The following is a 27,229-nucleotide window of genomic DNA, read 5'->3' on the forward strand; positions in this document are numbered from 1 at the left end:
CACCATAGCCATTGTGACGTCACCGCGCCGCGCCCGCCCCGGCCGTGATTCGCCGCCGGCGACGGCCTCGCCCCTCGCCCTTCCGCCGCCCGGGGGCCGCGCCCGCCCCGCTCGTGGCCACGCCCCCCTCATGCCGGTGGCCACGCCCCCCTGCCCCGCGCGCGCGCTCTCTCTCCTTCTCGCCACAAGATGGCGGCCGCGCGCCGTGAGGGAGGGCTGGGGGCGTCCTGGTCGCCGTTTCCCTGCCGGAGCCTCGCAGGGATCGTAGGAGGAATAAAATATTTCTTGCGATGTCTGTGGCTGTGTGTGTGGCCTCTCACTGAGTACTTCCTGCAGCAGCCACAGCGCTTGCAATAGCTGTTTCAGGCGATAACAGAATCACAGAATCACAGAATTTCTAGGTTGGAAGAGACCTCAAGATCATCGAGTCCAACCTCTGACCTAACGCTAGCAGTCCCCACTAAACCATATCCCTAAGCTCTACATCTAAACGTCTTTTAAAGACCTCCAGGGATGGTGACTCCACCACTTCCCTGGGCTGAGTACATAAAGCACGCACCTCCCTGTGAACATTTCTAGCCCTAAATTTCCCAGTGAGACAGTGAAAGGTTTAATACAGTATAGCAAAGGAACAAGTCAATAAGAACCTTAACCTGATTTTGTAAGCAGGGGAAATGCTCCTGCCACTGCATTCAGCTGCCGAGCCCATTTCTTCAGATAAAGGGGTAGAGCTCTCAAAGGCAATTAGGTTCCTACACGTTTTACAGAATTAACCTGTTGGATGGGGACGGTTTGTGGGTGCTCCAAGGTGTCTTACCTAGACACCATACAACCCGCACAGGGAACAGCGTGTGTAAGTGCCCCACAGCACATCTTTGGTCAATGCGTTCAGCTGATCACAGGAGCCAGGTTGGGAGGAAAGCCAGCATCACTCACAGGCTCACGAAACTGCTTCTTAACGCCGTTATTATGGAGCCCAGCTATGGATTTTCTGTCAGGTGCTGGCAAAGTTGGCTTGTGGGGGGGCTGCCTTGGCATTAACTGATGTGGTGAGGGGATGCTGGAGTCTGCTCCAGGCTTCATCCTGTCTCTGCTCTTCCCCTGTCAGCCTGCTCCAGCTAGCAGGGTCCCTGCAAAAATAATTTCTGCTGTCCAGCTCTGGGCTCCCTGGTTAGGAGATTTGTCACCGAGACCCTAAACATCAGTGAGCAGAGGCCATTTTATATAGACCCTAGCAATCTGTTTGAGTGTTGTTCCTTATGTACCCAATTTCCCCATGAACAGTAATGGTTATCCCTTACTTCCAAGGGGAAAGGGAGAATCAGTGTTACTTTTCCTACTGGCAGCTTGTCAGAATGGTCTTTGCAACAAAAACAACCCCAACCCACTTGCATTTCAAGTGCAGCTGAGTCTATTGGAGGCAGAAACAACACTTTGGGAACTCCCCGGTACATACATGTAGCTATTTCTAAACTAGAAGAATTGGATCTTCCCCAAACACTCTCAGAGTACTTTTAACACCCATTGTGTCAAGTCACAAAAGTGCGTTCTTGTGTTACACACCCCGGCCATCTACTCGCAGTTGTGGTGGGCCCTTCCACAGGGGCACAGTGGTTTATTGCAATTATCCCAGCGGCACGGGGGATGCCTCCTGCACCTCCCAGCACACTCATACGTCTGATTTTTGCTTCAGGTGCAAACAGCTTGGTAGCCATTGACCTGTGGGGATGGTGTTATGTGCATGTTCATTCATGCAGTGGTTTCACAGACACCAGCAGCACTTTTGGATATCCTCTGATGTTATTTCCAGTGTCAGGGGAGATTGTCAGCTGCTGATTGCCTCTACCAAGCATGCAGCTTTGGCTTTTATCAAGGGAAAGTTACAAAAAAGCATCCTATTGAGTTCAGTCCTACCTTCATTCCTAAACACGAAACAGAGACCCAAACTACTAGCAAGGTTGGCCGCAGAAGGCACAGAAGGCACAGAAAGGAGAAATGGTATTGGGAAGGCAGAAAAATTATAAGCTTGGTATCTGAAACTGCACAACAACTGATGCATATTCATGCTGAAAACACGTCCATTTTCTTATGAGCTGGACAAATCTTCTGCCCTTTGTGTTACCTAGCAGCACACCTGCGCTTTTATCAGGAGCAGCTTGAGTGGACCATACAGTTCAGTGAATCAAGAAGAGGACGTGCCAGGTCAGGAGAAAGACAGAGCTTTGACAAAATCCCATAATCTCCACAGAACAGCTACTACAGATCTAGTAAGGCACCAATGATGACAGCTGGACTGCTTTAGCAAGTAGGAATGGTGAAACTTAGAACATTTCTGGTGTAACAAATAGGCAGTTTCAAACCTGAATGTAAAATTTTACAACCTGTGAAATGGAAATGATAATTTAGCAGAGATGCCTAAAGCTGCGGGAACTTGTATCCCAGATGTCATGACCTTCCTCAACTTCTGTGAGGTGGTGAACTGCCTTCCTACAAGCCGAGGGAATCCGGAGCAGGAATTTCCAGAGGTGGGCAATGGCCGGCAGATGGCAATCAAACACAGCCGTGGGGAGCTCTCCAGCTCATGCCATTGCCAAACGCCTCTGATAAGACGGTGACGGATTACAATTTGCCATTTTTGCGAGTATATCGGTTTCCACCAAAATGCAATGTGACTTTATGTAAGTCTACCGTATCTGGGTCATTAAACCAAGAAAGGAAGAATGCTCTTAGTGTGTTCAGGTGGGAAGGAGAGAGGATAACAGATTTGCATGACATATTTCATTGAAATGGGCATTACTAACAAAACAGCTCTTTGTAAGAGCTTCAAAAGCACCTGTAGCTGTGGAAAAGCTACAGACATGAGCCAGGCAGCAGGATCTGCACTGTGCATGTGGCTGTGGCGCGCCTCAGGCTATGTTCAGTAGCAATGCAAGCAAGACCCCTGCTTCTTGTCTCTCATCCCTCTCCACTCTGCAGGCAATGTCACACAGGAGCCTTTGTATTTGGCCCAGCTGTTTTAGAAATATTCTTCCTGTGTGCATGTTTCATGACACAAGGTGGTCGGTTCAATTAGTTCCAGTCAGCAGAGGTTGTGTGCAACCAGCCTAAACACCTGTGAAACAAAAAAGATCTCATGAAGAGAAATACACTACAGGAGGGAAGATGCCTCCAGCTAGATGTACTAGGATGCATGGACACCCGCATCCACTGCCCTGCAAACACCACTGCTTATCTGGCTAGCATTTTTTATTGCTGCTATTTTACTTGTTTCTGGCAGAGAAGCCAGATTCAAATAAATGGCCCCGTGATCCACCCTGGGACTGGAGTAGACCTGTCACCTTTGGATTTACATGTTGATTTCAGTGGCAATGAAAGGAGTTCAGTTGTTCAACACATCTAACATGACCATATGAGGAAGAAAAGTCCCATTTTTTAACCTCTGCTTGGGGCACCCACAAGTGTGTGACTCCCTCTGGTTGGGTTTATCACATTCTGGTGTACCCGATGCCTGATTTGTTTCCAAAGAGAGATGAGAAAAGCCATGTAATGCCTTCTCCTTGACATGCTTCCCAACATTTTGGAGTGATTTCCACAAAAGCTTCCATAGATCCACTCCTGACTAGGTGCAAGGATTTGGCCAGGCTGATAGCAAGGGGATGGTGGAGGCAGTGGAGGAGCACTGGAGGGCAGTGATGGCAGAAGATCTGTAGGACAGAGAAGTGGAGCTTGAATGGGCAGTGCATCAAATAACTTCTTTCAGTGGTTCACGTCTGACTGTAGTTCACATCTGTAATTAAAAATGGCAGGAAATTGGGGGCATTTCCTACTGAGAGATGACAAATTTAGGACAGAAGTTACTAGAGCAAGTTGCTGGGAACTTATATCTCAGTTTTATAGGGATTAATGTCAGGGGGAAAAGGAAAACAAATAAACAAACAAACAAACAAACCAAACAACAGCAACAAACAGAAAAAAAAAAAAAAAAAAAACACACACAACATTCCTGAACAAAGTATGGTGCCAGAAAAAACAGAAGAGTGCGAAAATAAGAGCTTATGCACATCATAAGCTCATCTGTAAAATTTGGGCTGTGATTCCCTGGAGTCTTACCCTCAGAAGAAAATCTGAAGAAGGAACAAGTTATACCAGGAACCAATTCGTTGGCATTTTGGCCTACTTTTTTCTTTCCTGTAGGGTGCTGGGGATAATTCTGGGAATGGGAACGCTGAGCAGTTCATTAGGGGTTGGGGTTTTACACAGAGCTAGGTCCAAAATGCAGGTACTCCAAGGGAGGTCTCTCTCCAGTCTTTCTAGGCCCTAGGTGAAGACCAACTCCTCTTTCTCTTCTTCCTCTATTTCTATTCTCCCTGTCTTTCTCTTGTTTCTTATTTTTTCTCCCCTCCCTCCTTTTCTTTACCTTTCCCCAGCCTCACAAGGGGAGCATGCCCCCAGGTTCAGCCCTTGCGGAGGTGCAGACTTTGCCGCAGGGCTGCAAAGGCATCAGGACAGAGCACTCCTGTTGGGAACACTAACGATGAAAGCTGGAGTGCTGCTGCTGCCTCTCTGGAAATTAGAAAGCGTGGTGGCTAAATCCAGCAACTGGGACTGAGGGGTATTATGACGATAGGCACAACAAAGACGCAGTAAGTGGATTATCTGAAAAGCACCCCCTTTTTTTTTGCTCCGAGTTTCCCATTTTTTTGTTTAAATTAACTATTTTATGCCATGGTATTAATCATAGCCTACAAACGGTGCAGTGGCATCGCCTTTAGAAATGGGAAATGATTTATAAATTGTCCTTGCCGCCTGACGTTTGGAGCTCTTCAAACAACGTTTGTTTTGATGGTTGACCTTGTAAACTGGGGAAGACAGAAGTAAGTCACAAAGATCCTGTGGGTTAAACTGTTTTCCAAGCTGATTATGAAGCTTAGAGCTCAAAAGGTCTTTGCACAGAAACTCACAAAATACCTTTTCTTTCTTAAAGGGTTATCATCACCTAATTCATTTTACCTCTGGTTTCGCATTAGAGGTATTGTTTACTCCTCTGCTGCTCAGAAAATGCTCAGCAAGTGTGATATTATAGCCCACCCCACAAGCCTGGCCCAAGTTACAGCAGCTTAGCACAGCCTAACACCACAGCCGTGCCTGTTTTTCATTAAGAAATGCTGTTTGAATGGTTAAGAAGAGCTTTCCCTGACATTGCATTTATTTCTCAGTAACCTCAATCATGCTGCCAGTGATCAGGCAAAACTCCCACTGACACTCTTGCCTGATGGACACCAATGCAAGGTTTGTCACCCACCAAACCATGTCCCCAAGCACCACGTCCAACCTCTCCTTGAACACCCCCAAGGACAGTGACTCCACCACCTCCCTGGGCAACCTGTCCCTGTGCTCGCCCTAAATAGCATCTCCTGTTGCTATTCTGCTCATTGGGGGCAGAAAGAAAAGTAAAATCAACGGGATTTAGCCTGATCTAGTGAGGGCAGGGCCACACATGCACGTCTTTGCCATGGAAAAGGCTAGGCCAGCACTCCAGGATCAGCAAGGGGAGTATCCTGCCTAGCGATCTCACCAACCAGCTCAGCAAACATTTTTCCCTTGTTTTCTGCCAAGGTGTATGAAATAAAGACCTGTGAAAACATCGCTGTGTGTTTTCATACTGTATTCTCCATCTTTCACCTCCGACACTGGGTGATAATGGTCTATAAGCCAAAGGCAGAGGCTGTGCAAGCAGAGCATTTCTTCCAGTGAGATCCCTTTCTGAATCAGGAACGGAGAAGGGAAATGCACCAACATCTGCTCGGCGTGCTCCCGAGACCTGCTTAAAATTGATTGAGCAGATTTTTAAAGAACAATGCGAGGACCTGAGGACCTTCAGCACTCCTCTCCAGTCCTGTCAAAGCATTAAGGGAGATGACAGCCACGAGGCCGAGCCTGCGTGATGATATATCGATTTTTTTTATTTTTTTTGCACCCAACGTTTCTGAACACTGAGGTTTGTGATGCAAATGCTACAGCCTCCTGCTGCAGCAACTTAGAAGAGCAATGCTACGATTTTAATAAAGCTGTCAGCTTAAGTGACTGCATGGTTACACCGTGATATTAATACACGTTCTTAACTGTCAATTAGTTAACTGGCTAATAAAAAGAGCCTAGCTTATAGGATTTTGCTAATGAATATAATGCTTTGTTTCTGGGCAAAACATATGCTTTGGATATATAATTAGAAAAAGCCCCCCCCTTCCTCCCCCATCGAGAGAGCATGTGCAGCTGAATAAAGGAGCTCATTATACCTGCGAGGGGTCAAAGTCTGTGGATCTGTAGCTTATGGTATTATGACAGATTACAAAATCACTCTATTATGTTAGTCAATCTGTTTCCAAGCACAAACTAGCAGGGAGCAGGGCACTAGAAACTCCCAAGCACGGCGCCCGGTGGCTTTTCCCAGAGGTCTTATGATAGGTCAGCTGCTGGTGGCATCACCTCTGACAGCTCACATGTCAGACCTTTGCTGTATGACTTCTGTCTTTGTTATTGCAGAGCCTCTTCACCGACAATCAATCCCTGCTTCAGGTTGCAAAGAGCTCCCAGTAAGAGCTGAAACAAATTTGAAATCCATGGGTAGCCATCACTTGTGCTAATGAAAGAAAAAAGCAGAGCACTTATGCTCCATCTGACCTCCCTCGGGCTCTCTCTATAATAAAAAAGAAGAAGAAAAAAAAAAAAAAAAAGTTTTTAAGCAGAGAGGAGAGCAGCTAAGCAGCAACAGCTGGGAGGGAAAGCAGTGGGTTCAGCATCGGTGCATTTGTCGATTTGAAAAGAAAAAAAAAAAAAAGTAATTCATATGCAGGATAAGGGGATTTCAGACATGATAGAGATCCTAAGAAATATTTGACTTTCCTAATCTTCCAGGAAAATTATTCTGCCAGAAAGTCTTATGCTGTCAGTTCAGCATAAAACTCCTTGGTACCAAGGGGAAAGAAAATCCTCTTGCGTTAGAGGAGCACGGGGCTCGCCAGCACCATGGCCACATCCCGTGCTGCCAGGCTGCAATGTTGTGAGACCCTACTGAGGAGGGATGCTTGCACCACTGCCATGGGCTTGCATGAAATGTGGGCAGAAGCAGCTGCAGACAGGGCACCAGGAGAAGTTTCTCCAGCTCCATGGACTCCAGGAGCTGTGCTGGCTGTCCTGCTGTGGGCACACAGCTGTGGGGAGCTGAACTGCTGCTGGGACACCTGCTCTGAGCATCCCATGCACTGCTCCCCACTCCCATTTTGGCAGGGATTTCCTCAGCATCGTGGCTCCCCCATGGTTCCCAGCTCAGGAACCATCAGTAACCCCTCCAAGTAAGGTGGAAAACCTCTGAAGTAAAGGACAGGGTGGAAAAATAGGGTAAGGTACCTCCTTGTTCCTCTTCAGACCACTGGCGCAGCTCAGGAGGGGGAGGAATTTCTGCCATCAAGTTTTGCTGCTATCAAAGTGAGAGCTAAAGGGAAGTTCTTTACAGGGGAGCCACCTCGGCTGGCGCTAAGCAGGAAGTCAACACCAAAGTATTCAGAGCAAAGAGAGGCTTTGAATAAAGTAATGCTTTTAATCCTATTCCTGTTAATCATCTCAAAGATAATCTGTCAGTTCCTCTTGGGGATAATATCTATTTTACTTCAGGAGCTAGCTTTCCCTCTCAGCTACATTCACAGGCTTGCAAACCCGTTTGTCCCACTTCTTTGCGGGCTGATCAGCATTACTGCTCATACAAGCACCTTGCTAATCCCCGGAGGCTGGGTCCAAACATGGTGAAAGTCACTTCATATCCCCGGAGATCAGCAGAGTGACACTGGCTTACACTGGGCAACAACCTGGCCCATAGACTCGGGTGTATTTGGCTAGAAGCCTGGGAGTTCATGACTTTTATATGTTTCAACAAAAGGCATTGAAAAGAGCTTTTGATATGGTTATTTGGTCAAAGAGATCAAACGCTTCCCCTTTGCATTAATCCTTTTCATGTTTTCAGCACGTAAACTAAATTTAAACCGAACCTCATCCTGCAGGTGTTCGGGCACGTGGTCTGAGAAACATCTATTTGGGGCAACTGCAGAAGAGAAATGGCCAAGGTTTATGAAACCATGACTGGGGTGGACCACAGGAACTGATAAAGATTATTTACGGAGCGCAAGGCAGCGCAGACTGGAGGCAGGCTGCAGGAGCAGTGCTGGCCCAGGGCAGCAGCTCCTATGGGCTGGGTTCAGGGTTGCCCTCCTGTACTCCTCACCCCACTGCTCAGTTCATTTATCCACTGCTCAGTTCATTGTTTTCTGACCTCCACGGGCCTTCTGTAAGGCCGCACGGCGCTTGCTCACGTGAGCGTGGCTATTGTACGTGTGCTGGGCTTTGCCACTCTTCTTGAAACTGCCCCCAAAATGAGATTTACTTCCAAGAAATAACAAAGCCCAGGCAGGCAGTCATACTTGCTCATCTTTCCTGGGTTTTGATTTCTCTTTAAATGACCTCTAAAATATTTTCCCATTAAAGCAAGGTCTATTTTTAAGCTACCGATGTCATTTAATTAGTCATTTTTCACGAGAGGCACATCTGACTGGAATTTATGCTCTTTTTATCTCCTTTTAGCAGCATATATATATATATATATTTTTTTTATTTTTTTTCCTACCAGTAAGATGGGATCTCTTAGATCTAACAATCTCTAACATATTTTTTTTTTCTTTTCCCTTATCAACCCCCTCAGACCCTGGAAGTGAGTAAATTAGACAATCTGTGCAACCCACTTCATGAATTGTCTGACTCACAGTGCAGCAGCTAGGTAATGTGCTCTGAAATCAAGATGCACTTAGCAGAAAAAGAAATATATATATATATTTATTTATATATTTTTTTTCCTGTCACTTAGATACCTGTCCCTGTTATCTTATGCTTATTGTCCCCTTGGAATGAGTTTCTAGTGTGAATAAAAAGATTAGTTTCATAGCATCACACCATCAAGATAACATGCAGTTTAATTACTGCCCTGATCAGGTAAAGGACAATACCGTTCCTGTACTCAGCACTCTCAGCTGAGTCAGCATAATCCTCTGGGGAAAAAAACAACAACAACAACAAATGCAAATCCTGAATTGAAGCATTCATAAATTATGAGTCATACTAGAGAAGAAAACACAGGTTTTCCCAGCTTTGATGCCTTCTAGATGTGGTAGGTGGTCCAGAGGAGTTAGCTCAAACACTGAAGACGTAGGTCCCAGCGTGCTACAAGGGCAGGAAGGAGCAGGGTTGGCAGCCTGCAAAGTTCGAGTGTTTGTCATGGTCAGTCACTGGGAACTTGGAGTTCCTGCTGGATGTGTGACTGGGAAGAGAATCCGTGTTCAGGTGGAAAGCTCTTTCTGAAGCATTTGGGTATTGGTGAGGGTTAAACAATTCTTCCTCGTACAAATCCACGATCTGCTCATGCTGCAAAATATCAAATGTTAAAATGATTATGCTGCAAGATTGTCTTTGCTCAGCATTTTGGGAGATAGTCTACATAAATCTGCTTTCACCTCCAACAGTCTCTTTTGCCCTTCAAAGCTACAGACTTCTCTTTGCTTTCAGCCCCCAGTGATTACAAGTCTCTGCTCTCCCTCTCAGCTGGCTGAGCAACGCTTCCTCGGGAAGGTTGCCGTGGTCATTTCTTCATTATCATGAGAACCCAGCTCCCATCTGATGGCATCAGAGGGAGCTGCACCCACCTGCCCAAATCAGGACAGCAAGTATTAAAGACAGAGTGAGAACCATGGGGTGAAGAAACCATCCTGGGATGGCAAATGTTACCACATCGGTGGTATAAGCTGTGAAGATCATGGACTTCAGAGCAGGGAGATATGCAACCAAGACCTGGGAACACAGAAAAACACTTGAAAGGTGTTGCTGGAAGATTTTAAAGCCAGGAGAAATGGTCAGAGGGGCTGAGGCTGGTGTGGTTTACAGCACCAGCCAGGGACAGCCAGACACTCACTGCATTGACCCTAACAGCTGCACAGTACTCTGGGTCAGTGGATTTTAGCACATTTTTAAAGGCTGGGTTTGAACTCCTAAGTCAGTAATGGGGAAAATGTTTAGCATTTTTCCCCTTGGAATTCCTACCTGTTCCTCCATGGTGCCACAGAGGTGGGGACAGCTATCCCAGGGAGAGATGCTTTAAAGTTGCAAGTGTAAAACCAGGCAGCTTGAGATGAGAGCAAGCTAAAACCATGACGCTCAAAGGTGAGACCAAAAAACACCCTGTGGCAATCAACGTCCAGGTAGTGGTATAGACCCACATCACATCCACGGCCTGTATCCTAGCCAGGGAAAAAGCTCATCCCCACTCTAAAGACAAAGAGAGGACCACACAGACCTGGAAGGAAGGGAGATCTTGAAGGTCTTTTCCAGCCTTCATGATTCTGCGATTCTAAGATGGTCCCCAGGAGGCCAGGGGAGCAGGAGGTGAGGCAGTCAGCAGGAGCTCCTCACCACGGCACAGGGCTGCACGTGCCCAGTGCCATCTACACCCCCCAGAGGTTTGGAAATGGGGGGCACCACCACGGGCAGCCTGAGCTGGGCCTGTCTTTAGGGAGGATGGTTTGTTTGTGAGAAAATGGGGCACAAGTTTGCAGCCATCACCAGGCCGTCCCTGGTGAGCGCTGCTGCAGGGCACCGGGGGGTGGCTGGGCACACACCAAGTGTCAAAGGAACAAACAGGTGAGGTAGCCTCGGCCGTGCCAGACAGCCAAAAGGCAAGCTGAAAGCCAAGAAAGAAAAGAAAAGCTTAATCTCAGTAAAAATATAGTCCCTGAACACTGGCAGGGTCAGGGTCAGATTGGGTTACGTGTTGTATAAGTCCCCGTTATACAAGCCAAGGCAGGGCAGAGGCTTTCCCAGGACTATTCGATCCTGCTTTCTCTTGAGCACTCTTGCTTGTTTCTGCCTCGTTCCTTCTTTCTCACTGTCCCTTCTCCTGACATTTGCTTGGACACCAGGCAGGTCAGTCCAAGTGCTTCTGTTGCCATGATTTAGGAGACCACACAGACCACTTGGTCTTTAGTAAAACACATGTGGGAGCTCATGAGCAGACCTAAAGTAACTCACACATAAAGCATACATATTCTTTTATATATAAACACACCCTCATGTGTGTACATACACCTTTTATACTGCTTATCTGTGGAACAGATAACAAAGCATATTCTGTACTAGTGAAACAGTCTCTTGTAGTGCAAAGCAGCTAAATCACAGGGGTGTATTGATAAATGCAATCATGGCAAATACCTGTGCAGCCTGGACAAGAGAGTAAATGGTGCTGTGGTGTCCTCTGATAACTGAGAAAAAAAAAAAGGCACTGCCATATTTCGTATAAATGACTGTCATTACTCATCCCATGACCAGCTTTACAGCAGTTGTTCTGGAGGAAATTCTCCCTTCCAAGCACACATGCTCCCCTCTGGGTGCTCCATCCCTTTCAGTTTGAGATTCTGTTTTTCCAGGAAAACCTGCCATATTAATGGCAAGCTAGCATCTTTGCCAATACTTGCCAGCCCTCTCTTTGCACCCCAGCACTCCCCTTCCAGGCAGACATTCTGAAAGCATCTTCAGACTATTTTTTTTCAATGGAGACATGTAAAGTGAGGCTGCAGACTTTTAGAGCCCATTTCCTCCTCCAGAAACAGCTGCCTTGAATCTCTTGACTCTCCCTTTGCCAGATCACTTTCGATTCTCTGTTCTGATCAACAGGGGAAAAAAAGCAGCATTCGCCAAAAGAAACATGCACATTCCAGCATCAGAGTCACAACCCGACATTTGAAAACCTCTTCCAGCACGGTGCAAACACACTTTTGACCTTTTTCTCATTTCTCTGTTTGACTAATTGCTCCCAGTCCAGCACACTTTTGCAATACTTAACTCCAAGTCTTGACTCCAAGACACAAAAAGCTGCTGAAGTATACATGTGCAACTTATCATAGTCTTCCACAGAAAATGAAAAATAACATTGTACTGCAAGCAGCATCTCTGCAAAATTCTTTTTTTTTTTTTTTTTTTTTTTTTAGAACTATGGAGAATATATGGATGTCCAAACAAATACAACTTGCTTCTTAATCATCAAGAAGGGAATGTTACTGTCTAAAGCATTCTTTCCAGGACAGGGAAAATGAAAATACAACAAAGTAATTTAAACCCACTGCCTTTACACACTCCCAGTCGAGGATTGCCCCTGTAATAGGAAGACAGGTGCACAGAGTTTTACCTGGAAGCTGGAGAGCTTACAGTCTTCAGACTTTGCCTTATACCTAGCCAGGTGTTGCTTTTATAGCTTGGCCAGGTATAAGATACTTCTGTCATTCATATTTTCCTGACTCTTTCCACAGACTGCTTTGGAAGTCATCTGTCCTTACCACATCAGTCCCAGGACTCCTCTGCATAAAACCAAGACGCCTGCTCGCTGCAGTGTGCATTTCCAGCAGCACAGTAGATTGCTACTGTTCCAAATGCTACTAAAAAAAATTTTTTTTTTGAATGAAGTCCAAAGGAATATTCTGATTGCCAGTGGCTGTGCTCTCTGTCTTAACCTAGATCAGTTTGACATAAGCCATTTATTTCATGGTTAACCCCGGAAAAATCCTGCAGGGAATAGAAATTCATGCATTAATCCTGCTCACCAGTTTGGTTCCACTTACGGTTGGATGAAGGAGCTGCTGCATTGCAACTCAAGACTCAAAGCTATTGCTTCAAATGCTTTAACAAAACAACACTCCAGAGCCCTTCGTGATCCTCACACAAACTCTTTATTACAGAGGAAAGAAAGAGACAACACTGTAAGTGCTGAGCATTACAATGAAATGTAAAGCAGCATTAAAGTTGCTCTGTGCTTAATGCTGTGGTGTTCTCAGCTAATCTTGTTTTGGTTGAATGGCATGTTCATTGCAGCAAATAAATCAGTAACGTGCAGGATTATTGAAGAGGAAAGACACATTAAACCAGTTTAGGGCATCATATTGATTGATTTTTCTTTTATTATTATTATTTTTTTTTTAGTGTCTGATTTAGCTTGGTGTTTTCAACAGTCAGTTCTAATAAACGCTTGTATAGCAGAGATTAAGCAGGTGGGAATGTTGCCCAGAAAGAGTATTATGAATAACTTAAGGCACTGGCTTAATTGCAGCAATCCATGATACTTACTGTGCTGGCACTAGAGTGGAATTTTCAGTATTAAAAGTTAAAACTTCAACCAAGCTACTAGCAAGTGTCTCTCTGCTATTAAATATTTGAAATAGCTTTCCAACATTTTCACCTTAGATGGGAGTAGGTGCAGATTTCAGGGTTCCTTTAACTATTTAACTTATTTCCAGCAAAATTCAACAAGTAATTAAGAAGAAAAAAAAATTAGTTAACTCTGTAACTTTGCGTTTGATTGCAAAGCATTGCAACAGCATCCCTGCCCTCCTGCCACCTGGTCAGTCCTACTTCTATTTGTGAGATGCACAAAAATAAATTAAAAAAAAACAAACACAGCCCACACTTCAAACCACAGACTCCTTTCAAAGCTACACCAAAGAATAAAGTATTCCTGTATTCTTTATCCACGGTGCGCTGGCAGGAGGGAACATCAGGTTCTCATATTTGTTTCTCCAAGCTGTGGCATTCACCCTGCGCCCCTGCGTGTTGGGGAGCTGAAAGCACAGCCTGCTTGGAGCAGAACCCAACAGTACCCAAAATTGTGGGAACCAAACACAGCTGTGAGTCCTGAGCAAGTTGATCCAGCTTTAGAGATGGTCCTGCTTGAGCAGGGAGTTGGACTTGGTGACCTCCAGTGTTCTCAAGTAGAGCTGCCAAGAGGAAAAGAAACACAGTTAAGGCTTATGTGAAAGAGGAAAGCGCTCCCTGACAGCAGACAGCCTCACCACAGCATAAGCAATCTGGCAAAATCTATATGGAGTGGAGATCCCATAGAAAACACTGATGACAACAAGAGTTAGCATCACAAATACATCAAAGTCAGGATTCAACAGGAAAGATGGGCAAGGAAGTTGTTTTGTCTAGAAACAACTGATTTCTTTTCTGTTTAGGGCTGAAAGTTACACAAATCCCACAGGCCAAAATTATTCCTCTTTCCCTATCTCTAATCTGTGCAAGGTATGGAAGTCCATCCTAGCCCACTGCAGCCCCAGAGCAGCAGATGTCCTTGTGGCTGCTCCCACGTGTTTATGTTTGCCAGCACAAATCAGAAGCACCCCAGGCAGTTCCTTGGACCTCAAAGCAGATGCTGAGGGAGAAGAGTGCTACCAAGTGTGCTTCCAGACACCCATTCCTGCCCTCAATTACTCCCTGCACCTCCACTGCACTCACTGGGTCAATCCCCTTCTCCTCCTGCTGTCCTTCTCTTACACTTACTACCTTTCAAATCCCAAGAACACATGCAGCCAGAACTGTACCTAGTTTTCCAGCTGAAGCTGCACCTCAAATGCTGGCGTAATACTTTCCCAGCCTTTCTGGAAGTCCCTTTGTGACAAACTGAGATTAAATTTGCCTTCGAGACATTCACATCTACCACTAATGCGCAATGCTGTCGTCAGCTGAGATACCCAGCTCTCTCCACCATGACTCACTGCACTGTCATTTTAAGAAAATCTTCCAGCCCAACAGAAATTCAACAGGAGGACTGCTGGAGGTGAAAGAGGGACTGGTGCAGGTAACTGAAAGCCACCCCATAAAAACACCAAGTTATCCCAAGTACCCTTACCCAGACACCTGTCCAATAAACTCAATTGCAACTAACGAGACTCTTTCTATATACTTCAGCAGGATTTAACTGCGCTCAAACTCCACCCTTTCTCAGCAGTTTTAATTCATTTCTTCTGTAATTCACTGCAGCGCTGCTTTGGAAATGTCCTTCTGATACCGTTTGCCTGCAAGTGGTATAATGAGGAATAATAAGCAGGTGCCTCTAAACACAAACCCCGAACAGCAGGAATATAAAACTACCATAAATGGAGCAATTAAGAAACCACACTGTTCACTGTTTATTGACAATCTTTATTAAAGCTGACTCTCAGCATTTATAGAGGATTCCTAATAAGTATAAATACGAATCAAAGTGCCACCCCACAGTTAGAAATCTTGATTTGCACAAAAGGATACAAACAAACAGTATTTCCAAAGTTCACTGTTTTGTACGTATAATACCAAAAAGGCAAAAAATAAACAAAGATGAAAGTTTAGCAGCAAAATGAGTGTTAGTTCTCCTTCAAACACACCATCTGAGTGCTTCCACATTACTCTTGGAACGATTATAAAGAGAATTCAGTCAATTTATCTGTGAAGCATCCTACCAAAAACATAACTGTGTAAAGCAAGTTAGCAGTATAAAGTTGGAAAAAAAAAAAAAAAAAAAAAAAAAAGGAGAAATAGTGGAGAAAAGATTTAAAATCTCAAGTGTAAACATTACTGCTGCTTTAAAATTAAAAAAAAAGTCACATGAGTATTTCCGTTTGGCTTAGCAGCCAGGAAAATAAGAAAAGCTGATTTTTTTTTATTTTTTTCTTTTTTTTGTAAAGTGCTTAACCACCATATCCAAAAGTAATGACTTTGAGACCTACTTAACACGAATGTGCTCAAAAAGCCACCGCTTACAGTATAAAAGCTGTCATTCTGAAGTGCTGCACATACAAACTGGCTTTATCTGCATGAATGAAAGATTGTTTTGAACAGCTCTCAATCATATGATGTCCCAAATCGATGTAATGCTATTAGAGCAGGCAGCTGAATAAGTCCCAGAAAGTTGAAGTTTAAGAATAACAGATATAAAAAAATATTAAATGTCTTTTTTCCTAAAGGCAACATGCCTCTCCCAGCCGCAAGAAAGTAACTTTATAGAATAATAACCAGAAGAAAAAGTTTTCTATTATTGTTACAAGCTACCTAGAACACACTGACTGTTGACCTAGTAATTCATGTTTAACAGAGGGAGATAAATACTTCTCAGTCATAGAACGCAAAAAAAAAAAAAAGCAGTCATGTGGATGGAGCCAATCACTAACACAGCATTTTACTTGATATTAAACACAGTGCCAACTTGACTTTAAAACTGACAGCATGTCCTGACTCAAAAACAAAAAAACACAGTGACTAGGATGACTTTAGGACTGTTTTGTTAAGCCATTCTGTATGGTTTGAGCCCTTGTGCAAAGAAATAATTAAACAAACTAGGCTCAAATGCATGTCAAATACATAAGACTTTCATACAGTTGTTGACCACAGTCAGACACACAGGTTTCAAGAGAAATCTGATTTTTAGATGATACGGCCATGTAGTTTTACCTTACGGTTATAAAAATAGGTATTTTTGGAGCAAAGCCATTCATTAACGTCAAGTACAGCTATAAATTGTTTCAATCCTATCACTCCCCCAAGTTAGCACCATCGTCAGCCAAACCGAACCTCTGGTATTGCTACAGCTGCTGCTTGTTGAACCGTACCCACTGCCTGTCAGCAGCACTATCCATCCCTGCAGTTATTGTACAGCTTTTTTTTTTTTTTACCTGCTTTGGAATCCCACATGCTTGTATTTATTTATTATTCATCTGTTTCTCAGGGATCATTTTTAAAACTACTTCTTGAAAGTCAAGAACTCCCAGCACAGTATCTTCATTGTGCTTCAAGGCAGTTTTCAAGTTGCATGAACCTCCCGGTTCATTTACCTGTACAATACATGTTACGCATGAAAGGATCATTTTTTCCCTACCACACTCCTGTAAACACCTCTGAATTAAGCCACAGCAAGCTCTAGACTAGGAAATCCAGCATGTCCAGTGACTTGACTTTACCTCACTTCTCTACAACAGCAAAAAAAAAAAAAAAACAACACTTTAAAGGCAAAGGAAACAACACAATAAACAGACAAACAATGATGCATTCCCGGTGACCTGGGCAGACACCTAGAATAAGCCTCTGAAAATATAACATTTGAAAAGCGAAGATTTTAGTGGTTGAAGTGTGCAAATGACTAAATATGCCACTTATCAGAGATAGCTGAATACTGTAGTCATCAATGATTACTATTCATGTCTAGCACTGGCAGTTCTGTTGCTTTTGTTGCTGGCTTTGAACATTATATATTACCACTTCCTCTGCATATTTCATGCTTTTCACAGTGACCATTGCAATCAACTGAGCAGCAGCATGACTTTAGAGAGAAGGATCAAAAAGATGGGAACTTTTTTTTTTTTTTTTTCCAAGGTTTCCTGCCCGTTCCAAGTCTGACAAGGCAGAGCGTTACATGGAAATAATGTTTCAAACAGGAACATCAAGTATTACTTCAAGTTTTTCCTGTCTATGAAAATCATCTCAAAAAGATCCAGAATCTCAGATAGGTTTCTGTGAACCAAATATGATAAATTAAAGAGGAAAAAAAAAAAACACGCAAAGAAAGAGAGAAAAACACCAGCTTCAGCCTGAGACTGAAAAAAAAAACACCACAGATTTTTCAAAGCCAGAGTCCATACAGTGTCACACAGCCCTGCCTTGTCATGTTTGTTAATATCCTTGCTTAGAAGTCAGACAGCATTTTGTTTAACTTGTGTTGCTCTGTATCATTACACTAAACCATAATTAACTCCTCTTTTGTGCCGGCCTCATTCCAACACAATTGTACCCACTGTATACCAGCAGCAGCTCTCAGGTTTTGTTTTGCAGCTCAGCTGTATTTTTCTTGGATGTTCACAAGACTGGCATTTGACTGGATACGCTTGGCTAGAAAGGGAAAAATTATATGAAAATTAAACACAAAGAATTCCACAAAACTCGTCTCTCCACTCCCCTCTATTTATCCGCCAGAGACTTGCAAACAGCTTTCTGTTCACGTCCAAAAACTTTAATGAAAAGATATGGCTGAAGCTCTCCCCTACCCTTCTTCAGGGGACAGCAGCAGACTAATAGTCGCTATTAGCGCCGTCAGCACAGCTGCAGGCAGAGCCGGCTGGGCCCCTGCTCCCACGAGAGCCAAGAGAGTCCCTGGCACCACCCAACTCCAACAGCACAGCGCCAGCGGCAGCACTTACGCAGAATGAGTATCCGTTTCTTCTGCTTCGAGTGAAGGAAGCTACTGAGGTAAAAAACAACGGGTAGGAAGAGGATGAAGGATGAAACGGCAATCACCGGGACCGTATCACTGCAGGGAACCGAGCAGTTGAAAGTCCTGCTCCAAAGCTTCCGAGTGATGTTCATCTACATGGAAACATAAGGAAACAGTGAAGGAGAAAATATTGTATGGATATTCAGGAGATTCAAGGATTCGAGGTTATATGGATATTCAGGAGATTCAAGCACTCAAACATGACCTCAGAAAACAACCTGAACAGATCTCCCCCCAGACACATGCAAATCCCTGGAAATGTAGAAACACACCATTTAAATGGAGCCAAAAATCTCACATCAAAGCTTCAACAAGCCTCAGAAAAAAAAAATATATATATACTCAGATATACTGTAGACATTGCCACGTTGCCCATTTCCCGCAGAACTCACTGACAGTTTGTGGGGACGGGGTTAATCTCACACATTCAGTAATGCTCTTTTTGACCAACTGCTTGAAACCTCACAATATAACAAAGCTCCTTCCAAACACAGGTCGCAAATACCGAGGACCCCTAGAAACAGCTGCTGTAATAGGGAATCAATTATCACACCGGCTAGAACAATAGCAGTAAAGCTTTGCATTAAAAGCCAGAAGATTAAGAGATATTTTTTTTTAAATCCAGCCCCTTCACTGTAACAAGAAATTAAAGTGTAGCTACTCAAACTGGAATGTGCTCAGGCAATCAGGAGCCTCAGTCATGCTCCCACTGCTTGACAGTGGGACAAGGACCTAACAGAACAGCCTCTCTGGGCTCCCTCCCTTCCACTGGACGTCAGCCTGCTGCTGGTCCCAAACTCAATGGGGAAAAAGCAATTCCTAGTGAGAAAAGCACACATGACACAGATTGAGGAAGACCTCCATGACAAGATCTCTCTGTTGAGTATGAACAGTACTTACTGCATCTTCCACATCGATGCACAAGTGTGCAGAGTGCCCAGACTCGCTGCCGTGTCTGTTCAGCTTCTGCAGGTTGTTGTAGAGATCGTTCAACATCTTGTAGGTTCCGTTGCAGTTCTTACACACTTCGGTGTAGTTATTTGGTGACTCATTGATGGCTTGTCCCTAGAGTTACAGAACAGCACTCATACAGAGTTTGAAGGAATTATAAAAACTAGAGTCAAGCTTGAACCAAAATCCAGATTTATAACACCCCACATTGAGGAAAGGCAAAGACAGACAACTCACATGACAACACAGGAGGAAAAGGGATCAAAACACTAATTCATTGGGCTGCTCTAGTGACAAGATCCTTTTTTGTTTGGCAGCTTATACATCTCAAACTGTTCCTTGAATCAGTAGGTGTTGTTTTTTGTTGTTGTTGTTTTTGTTTTTATTTTTTAAAAAGTACCAGCTCCCAGAATGAGAGACAACAGAAAAACTGCAAGCAACTACGTGTTATTCTGGAGCCACAGACAGGGGTTCCTTAAGTGTTTTTTGTTTTTCATTTGACCAGGTGGATCATCTGACCATAGGCAAGTAACTGTTGCTACTGCTGAGCAAATCTGACCACGACAGACTTTGCCCTAATAAACAACCCTTTTCATTTATGGCCTTCACCATCACCAAATGCCATAAAACATACTTGAAAACGAAACTGGTCTCTAAAGACATTCCAAGCCCAGCAATCACTGTATCAGCTAACCACTGACCACTAGGTTAAGATCCAATTTGGATACTTGATTGACAGATCACTCCATGTTGCGCCTACCCAGGCACATTTCCTAGATATCATCAATAATAAAAAACACAGATGGTTCCCTCAGAGATTGCACCATACCCATCATTTCCCATTTTTACTATTGAATGATGCCAGAACTTGGCTAGTTTCCAGCTGAAACAGATTATGTGCCTTTGCTTAGGTGATTTAGGGTATTTTCCTTAAGGAAAATCACCACGTTTATTTCACAAAGTGCTATGTGTTGCCTTTCTGGTATGGACTACCAAAAATTTCATTAGTGGGGAGAACTGTAACAATCATATAAGGTAGCTGGTGTTTCTGTACTAGTCTATGTTATCAAAAGGTTATTTAAAGATTGAACTGTTAAGTCAGAAGACAACAGAAAGGTAGAAAAAGTGACAGTAAGTACAATAACGTCTGCCTGCTATGTAATTATCAACTGTTGTGAATTCAGAAATTCTGATGTGAAGTAGCATTGCAATTACATACAAAACGAAGTCAAGGTGAATACCAATTAGAATTAATTTTAGGCTCTCAGTCTGTAAATAACCACATTTTTGCAGATCACTGATCTATGTGCCTAAACTGCTGGCGAGCTTGAGAGTTTTATTTGCCTAATACGTATCCGCAGTTTGTTCAGCATAAACAAGATTTTGCTAGCAATTAGAGGATTTAGTGCTTCTCTTAAACACGACAGCATAAATACCTGAAGGTTATGTTCAAAACATGTCAGAGACTTATTGAATAAATCCAGGAATTCTACAGTAGAATTTGATAATCCCTCGCTGTTGTTCTTTAAACAATCTGTCAAAGAGAAAGAAAAACATCAGGATATTCTAATTTCTAACATTTCCATAGCTGACAAGCCCCAGGCACTCCACTCTTGCAAAGAGAGCTCTCGACTATAAAAGACAGGTCTAGTCAACACTGCATTTTCCTTAGCTGCCTGCCATTGATGTCTTAGACCTGCTGACCTAACTCTTCATCGAGAACATATCTCAGAATTAATTGGCCTTGATTAAGTGAAAGATGAAGACTATCATCAAGAGCTTTCTGAAGAGGGGGTCTGAATTATCTTTGGACTTTAAGATAAAACAAGACATTACTTTTATTTTCTACCCTGCAAATCTGGCTTTGCCCAGCAACAGTAACAGCCATTATATGACAGCAGAAGCATCAGAAGCAGAGATGAAAGGGGGGGCACCCAGGGAAAAGCTGGACCATGAACACTGGTAGAAATCAGAGTGTAGGTTATTGCTGTTTAATACAAGAGCTGACCATGCCACCAGCTTTCAGGGGAGCTCTGAGGTTTTTCCTCCCCCCACGCCAGAGGAAGAGCCAAGAGCTGCGGTCTATCTGTAAGCATGGCACAGCACCATCAGCATGGGGATGAGCGAGTCACAAGGATGGACTTGGACACCCTCCACCCATGAAGTGAAATCACATGGATGCAGATACAAGTAAACATTGCTGTTACTGGCTTATTAACGAAAAAGTCCAAGTTTCTTACATAAATTAAAAAAAAAAAAAAAAAAAAAAGACAAGGAAAGATGGGAAAAACAGAAGAAGCTACAACAAAACTAAGGAAAGTCTCCAGCAGGGTTTGCAGATTGCACAAACACAAACAACTCTAATGTAACTTCCTTTTGAAAGGCTTGCCTGGAACAAATACATATAACTTCTGGTTTTTCATACAGACTAACACCCTCAGATTTTTGGCAGTGTCCCTTACACAATAAAAACCTCCTGTAGCCCTCAGTGGAGTTGCTCTAGTTTAGGATCTGTGTGTTATATGCTGTATGCATTTAAACAAATGCATACAATTCTGATCTGTGTAAATCTTAGGGCTAAAGTTAAGTTCAGTCCTAACAGTGGCTTGAAAGCTGTAGAAGGAGTCACTTACTTGCACAGTTGGCTGCCTCCCATGTTTCGTTAAAGAACTCTGAAAGGGTCACAACTACCTGCAGCCTGTCTGAGGTCAAGATGCTTTTGGCACAATTGTGGCTCTCAGAAGAATTCTAGAAGAAAAGGGGGAAAAAAAAGCCATCAGGTGTTAAAAATTTGAAGGGGAGTTTGAGAAGTATTTTTAGGTAAACACAGCTAAATGAACGCATCTCATCACATTGGCATTTCTAGAGCAGAGTCAACTGAACAATAAACATCTTCTGATCCTCCAAATCATCCTACAAGCAACACAGCTTAGTGCACATGGTCTTTGAAGATCTACTAGGACTGCACGTGTGTTGGTCAAAAATACACAGATGCATGAAAGCACAGTCAGAGCCTTCTCTGCCAGCCAGCTCATACTTATCCAGTTCTGGACAACTGCTCCAGGAGCCAGCTCAAGCCAGCAATGGGTAGGGTACCATTCTCATCAGACTGCTGATTTATTTGAAGGAGCTGAGTAAAAAATGCAGAATCACTCCAGAAGCACTTACGGAACAAAGAGGAAACGAAGCATCCCTATCAGAACTCAGACTAACGTTTTTCTCCTCCAGAGCTTTCATTTCTTCCCCAAGTCACTGACAGAAAACCACGCTCTCCAGTCACCTGACTCCCATGCTCCGGGTTCCTGGTTTCTAGCTGCTAAATTGCCTTAAGCACTCCCCAAAATTGCCAAAGCTGCCAAAAGCCTCTTTGATAAGCAACGTGGGACACGCAAGGAAAGAATCTCTTTAGCGAGAAGCACGTTGCTTACACAGGGAGATACATGACAGACCCAGCACCTTTCTCTTTCAACATGGGTTTGCTTTTTAAAGAGGTTTCCCCAGTTGTTTATGCAGAGAACTCCCTGGTGGCTTCAGGAAGCGAGTTAAATCTGTGAAACCTCCTCACCAGCTTGACTCCTGAGTGGGGAAAAAACACTTTAAATCCCAAACTGGATCTGACAGAACTGTATCATTTCTTAAAGACGTTCAGCTAGGTTATTCATAAGCCTACTAAGGAGGATTTTAAGGTGCATTTCAGATGAAATGCCAAACCTGCCCTGCCAGGCTGCCGGTACTCCAGAACAGAGGCCGTGGTGAGCTCATAGACATCTTTAGTGCTGGGATTTGTTTGGCAATGCAAACCCCGTGCTGAAAGCTTCCCAGCGACAGCCTCCACCCTTAAACACAGGGCATTTTGGCTGCGTTACGAACCCTTCAGGAGGCGAGGTGCCAGGACTACGTGCTCCATCCATATCCCTCACCCCACACGAGTGAATTTAAGCCTTTTACGTGCTCCCCTGTGCACATCACCCACCCACAGCCCAGCTTCCCCCCCCCCTGCAGCACCCAAACCCCACATGCAGCGAGCCAACACCCAGCCACACACCCCCGCACCCCACAGGGGCGCCGTGCAGCTGTCCCCCGGCACCCCGACCCCATCCCACGCCGCACCCCGAGGGCGATGTCCCGGTAGAGCCCCAGCAGGGTGCTGTAGTGCCCCCGGCACGCCTGGCACAGCCGCACCGGGCGGGCTCGGCGAGCCAGGCACCCCGACAGCGCCGCGCTGCCCTCGGCGAAGGCGCCCAGCAGCCGCCGGCACTCGGGCTCCAGCTCGGGTGGCTCCAGCTCAGGCAGCTCAGGCAGCTCCAGCTCGGGCAGCCCGGCCGCCATTTCGGCTCCTTCACCCAGCCCCTGCAGCCCCACGGCGGGGCCGGGCAGGAGGATGAGGAGGATGAGGAGGAGGAGGAGGAAGCAGGGCGGCAGCGCCATGGCGGCCCCGCCGAGGAAGCGGAAGCGCCGCGCCGCTCACGGGCTGGGCGGGGGTTATGGGGTGGGCGGGTTTGTGTGTGGTGAGGGGAGCTTGGAGTTGGCTGTCCTAAATAAAGTGACCCCCAAAAGTGATAGAAATGTAATAATTTCAGCCACGGTCATCGTCGAGCCCGCGCGCTCCTCACGTTTCGTTCCCCAGCTGGGCACCCTGCTCGTGCCCGCTTGTCAGCTCTCCCTGTGTTTTCCCCTAAAAAATTGCAGTCCCAAAGGATAACAGGGCACAGCAGCATGAGTAACAGCACCACACAGCCTCCTCGGCAGCAGCCACTGGGCCTGGCTTTGCGCCATGGCTGTGGTGGTGGGACCCTGGCCCCACACCCGTCCCATGCCACCAGAGCTTTCTCCTCGGTGGGCTTTTCACCAGGGCTCGGGCTCTGCGCTCAGACACAGCCAAAGAGGCAGAACAGAGCCCTGTGGATCCATCTTCGGAGCTGACCCTGCCAGGATTTTGGCCGAGTCCAAGTGATACCCTCCCACATAACACCCAGCGTTTCAGGCTCAGCCCAAGCATGGCCAAGAGCACCACTTTTGGAAGACCACCATCACTTGATAGGATGGGCAAAGCCCAAGGGCCAAACATGCTCTTCAATGTAGTGTGTCCCAAACTCCCAGTAGGATGGAGGTGTCCCCTGGGCTCTCCATCCCGGCCCGATGTGTCTTGTCTGGCTGCATCCACCCGGGAGAGGGCAGCAGCATTCGGGCGCATGGCAGCCGAGCTCGCGCCTTGCCCCAAGGCCAGCATCCTTCTCTGATAGCAGGCAAATTTGGTTATCAGGCAGAAAGCAGCATTCACCCTAACTGACAGCTTGGCTGCGGAGCAAACTTGATCAGTTTTCTTCTAAAAGGGGTGCTGTTACCTTTCTGCTCAAGTGCTTGTACTCATGGCTACAGCAAGCAAGGCCTTTACCAGGAAATCTCAAAAATAACACTCAGACTATCAGAAGGCTTGCATTATTGTACAGTCCCAGTTATTCCAGAAAACACAGAAAACACATCGGTGCCCGCCCTGCCTGCAGGAAAAGGTCCGTATAATTCAGCAGGAGGAAGAGCCTGGCCTTACTTAACAGTGAAGAGGCAGGACGCAGCAGGTGAATATTGATTTCCTATGCCGTCTTGCTGGATTTGTGGAGATGTCAGCCTGAAATGGAGAAAATGATGAGTTTGGAGCTGCAAACCTGGTTCTTATCTCTGCGTGTACAGTGTCTCCCAGCTGCCTTCAATGGTCTTTCTCCTGATTTACAGCCCTGGGAGCTGAGACCTGATGCCCTGAGCTGACATTGCTGTCCTCAGCTGAAACAGGGGCTAGCAAGAGCTGGGAGTGTGAGTGTCATCTGCAGAGGCATCTCTGAGGAGGGAAAAACAGGAGTCTTTTTATTAGTTTTATTAATTTTAACTAATTTCATTGCAAAGATGGCAAAGCTCAACATGACCAGCTTATTACACCGTCTTGAAAAAAACATTTCCTGCCCATGGAAAGCTTTCCTTCCCTGCCTCCCTCACAGCCCTGCCTGCTCCTGATTATTCACAGGGCCAAGGTTGGCTCCTTCATGTGATGGTTATGGCTTATGTCAAAACCTAGCAGTGGTCACCACATTCAATGATTGATTTCCAGACTCCACAGAGCATTGGACAGCGGTCCAGAAGGCAATTTTGCATAACTACTTAATTAAGGGCATGCAGACATCCCCATCACACCCAAGAAAAAGAACCTGTGGGGGAACAAATATGTTAAATAAACTACTGGCTTGTAGATCTATTTTTGTTTGCTTGCAAGTGAAAATCATCTTGGCAATGCTGCATAATTGTCTGAGCAATTTCTTATTTTCAAAAGATTATGTGAGCCTTTGTCTAAAAATGATTGACAAACCCTTGTCTAGCTGCAATATTTCTGGCCAGCCTGAGACATGGTGCCTGTTAGCACAGTCCTGTCAGAATATTATTTTTCTGTGTGCGTAGCAAAGAATATTAAAGCCTTTTCACTCAGTGCAAGAAGACAGTTACATCTGCTCTAAATCATGAAGAATGAGCAAAAGAACAAGTTAGGAAAAAAAAAAAAAAAAAGCAGTTCAGTGATATTGACACTGATGGTTTAAAATAATTTCAGTCTTTAATTCTGAAGAACCCCCAAAATTACCAGTGGATTTGCAAATCAGATGTCAAGTATTCCTGTCCTTCATCCTCTAGCACTCTGGAGCAGTAAAGATGCTTTGGCTACGTGGGAATCAGGGCAGGTCAGACACTCAGGACGTGAAGCCACTCACAGACAGCATGCTCTCTATGAGAAATGCTATCCCCAAATAAATGTCAGAAATTCCAGACCTACAGGAGAGGGGTGACGATGCCTCACACATTTTTTACAAACCTTCTAGAAAGTCAAAGTTGACTCCCTGAACTCACCAAATGAACAGGGAAGAACTGATAGCACTGACATTTTGCAAAGAGCTGTTGGCTAAAATTATTATGCCTGACTGTCCAGCTCGACCAGAACCTTCATTGTACCTATCTTGGTCAATGATACAGGGAATTGGGAGTGCATGGTTTTCCCACCCTAACCCAAACCACCATGCTCTCATTTTGGAGCTTCCCCACCCACCTCAGAGAAAGGTTAGTGAACTGTGGATGCTGTCCTATCCTTGTGGCCAGAATATCAGAGGGAACAGAACTGACCTGAGATATGTGGCCAGGAAGCCAGCATTAATTTTCTCATTCACAATCAATCATAAAGAGGACTTCTGCCAGCTAAGTCCCTGCCCTCTTTAGCACCATCACACTCTGAAGAGGGAAAACAACCCCACATCTTGGTTTGAAGGCTTTTATTTTCTGTAAGTGTATAAAAGCATAATAGCTTGTGGAATCATATAGAGCCACCTGATCTTTGCTTAGACCTTAAATGTTTGCATATAATAATCTCTGATGCTCCAACGCACAGAGAAATGTCATTTCCATGCACCTGTCAGCATTTTTTGCTGGGGGGAAAAAAGAAAAAAAAAAAAAAAAAAAAAAAAAAAAAGCACATTATCTTTTTTAGAACCACTAGAAAACAATTAATTGTCAGTAGTCAGTCATATCAGTCTGAAAAGATCCAGATTGAAAAGGCTCTTTTTTTCTTTTTTTTTTTTTTTTTTTTTTTTCCAGGAGAATGCTGTACTTGAGCAATTGAATGATATCACATCTAAGGTCCTGGGTGGCGTGCCATTTCCTTATTCGTATGCTTCTAATTAAGTCTTAATTGTGTCATTCGTTATGAAATGAAAGAAAAGCCGCTAGACTGGATACCTTTCGTGACAGTAAAACGGGATGGTACTGATGAAGTAGTAAATATACAGATAAAGAAGGTAGGTATGCAGCAAAAAAAAACGACTTTTGAAGAGGCCAGGCCTCAGCAGACCTCAGATCCTCAGGTCTGTCTGTCTGTCTGTCTGTCTGTCTTCTCAGCATTTCCATGCACGTTTCTGCAGTGTCACGTCCTACTTCTCTTTTTTTTTGTTGTTGTCAATGCCCAGGGACTGCCCTCCAGGCATGGAGAAAGCCCCCGATGAGCAGCCCCCAGCAATGAGGACGTGCTCCACAAGTCCACCTCCTCTTCCATGGCTGTTGACCGCAGGGGTTAACAAAGAAAACAGAAAGCCAAGA

The 27,229-nt window shown here is 44.7% G+C and overlaps 1 protein-coding gene across 2 annotated transcripts; it reads right to left on the reverse strand.

Annotated features, from left to right (window-relative positions):
* Nucleotides 1-12,819: 12,819 nt before the first annotated feature.
* Nucleotides 12,820-23,526, reverse strand: OSTM1 (osteoclastogenesis associated transmembrane protein 1). Of its 2 annotated transcripts, XM_082757404.1 has the most exons (7): nucleotides 23,219-23,526; nucleotides 21,742-21,856; nucleotides 20,545-20,642; nucleotides 19,058-19,222; nucleotides 18,084-18,249; nucleotides 17,682-17,775; nucleotides 12,820-13,853 (listed from the first exon to the last, which is right to left on the reverse strand). In XM_082757404.1, the coding sequence occupies exons 1-6, from the start codon at nucleotides 23,435-23,437 to the stop codon at nucleotides 17,720-17,722; spliced, it is 819 nt and encodes a 272-aa protein (XP_082613530.1). In that variant the 5' UTR covers nucleotides 23,438-23,526; the 3' UTR covers nucleotides 12,820-13,853; nucleotides 17,682-17,719. The 2 variants fall into 2 exon arrangements, with proteins under 2 accessions (XP_082613530.1, XP_082613529.1); XM_082757403.1 differs by lacking the exon at nucleotides 12,820-13,853 and having other exon boundaries at nucleotides 15,046-17,775.
* Between the last annotated feature and the right edge of the window lie 3,703 nt (nucleotides 23,527-27,229).

The sequence above is a fragment of the Aythya marila genome, assembly GCF_965140915.1.
Source record: "Aythya marila genome assembly, chromosome: 3".
Classification (NCBI taxonomy): domain Eukaryota; kingdom Metazoa; phylum Chordata; class Aves; order Anseriformes; family Anatidae; genus Aythya; species Aythya marila.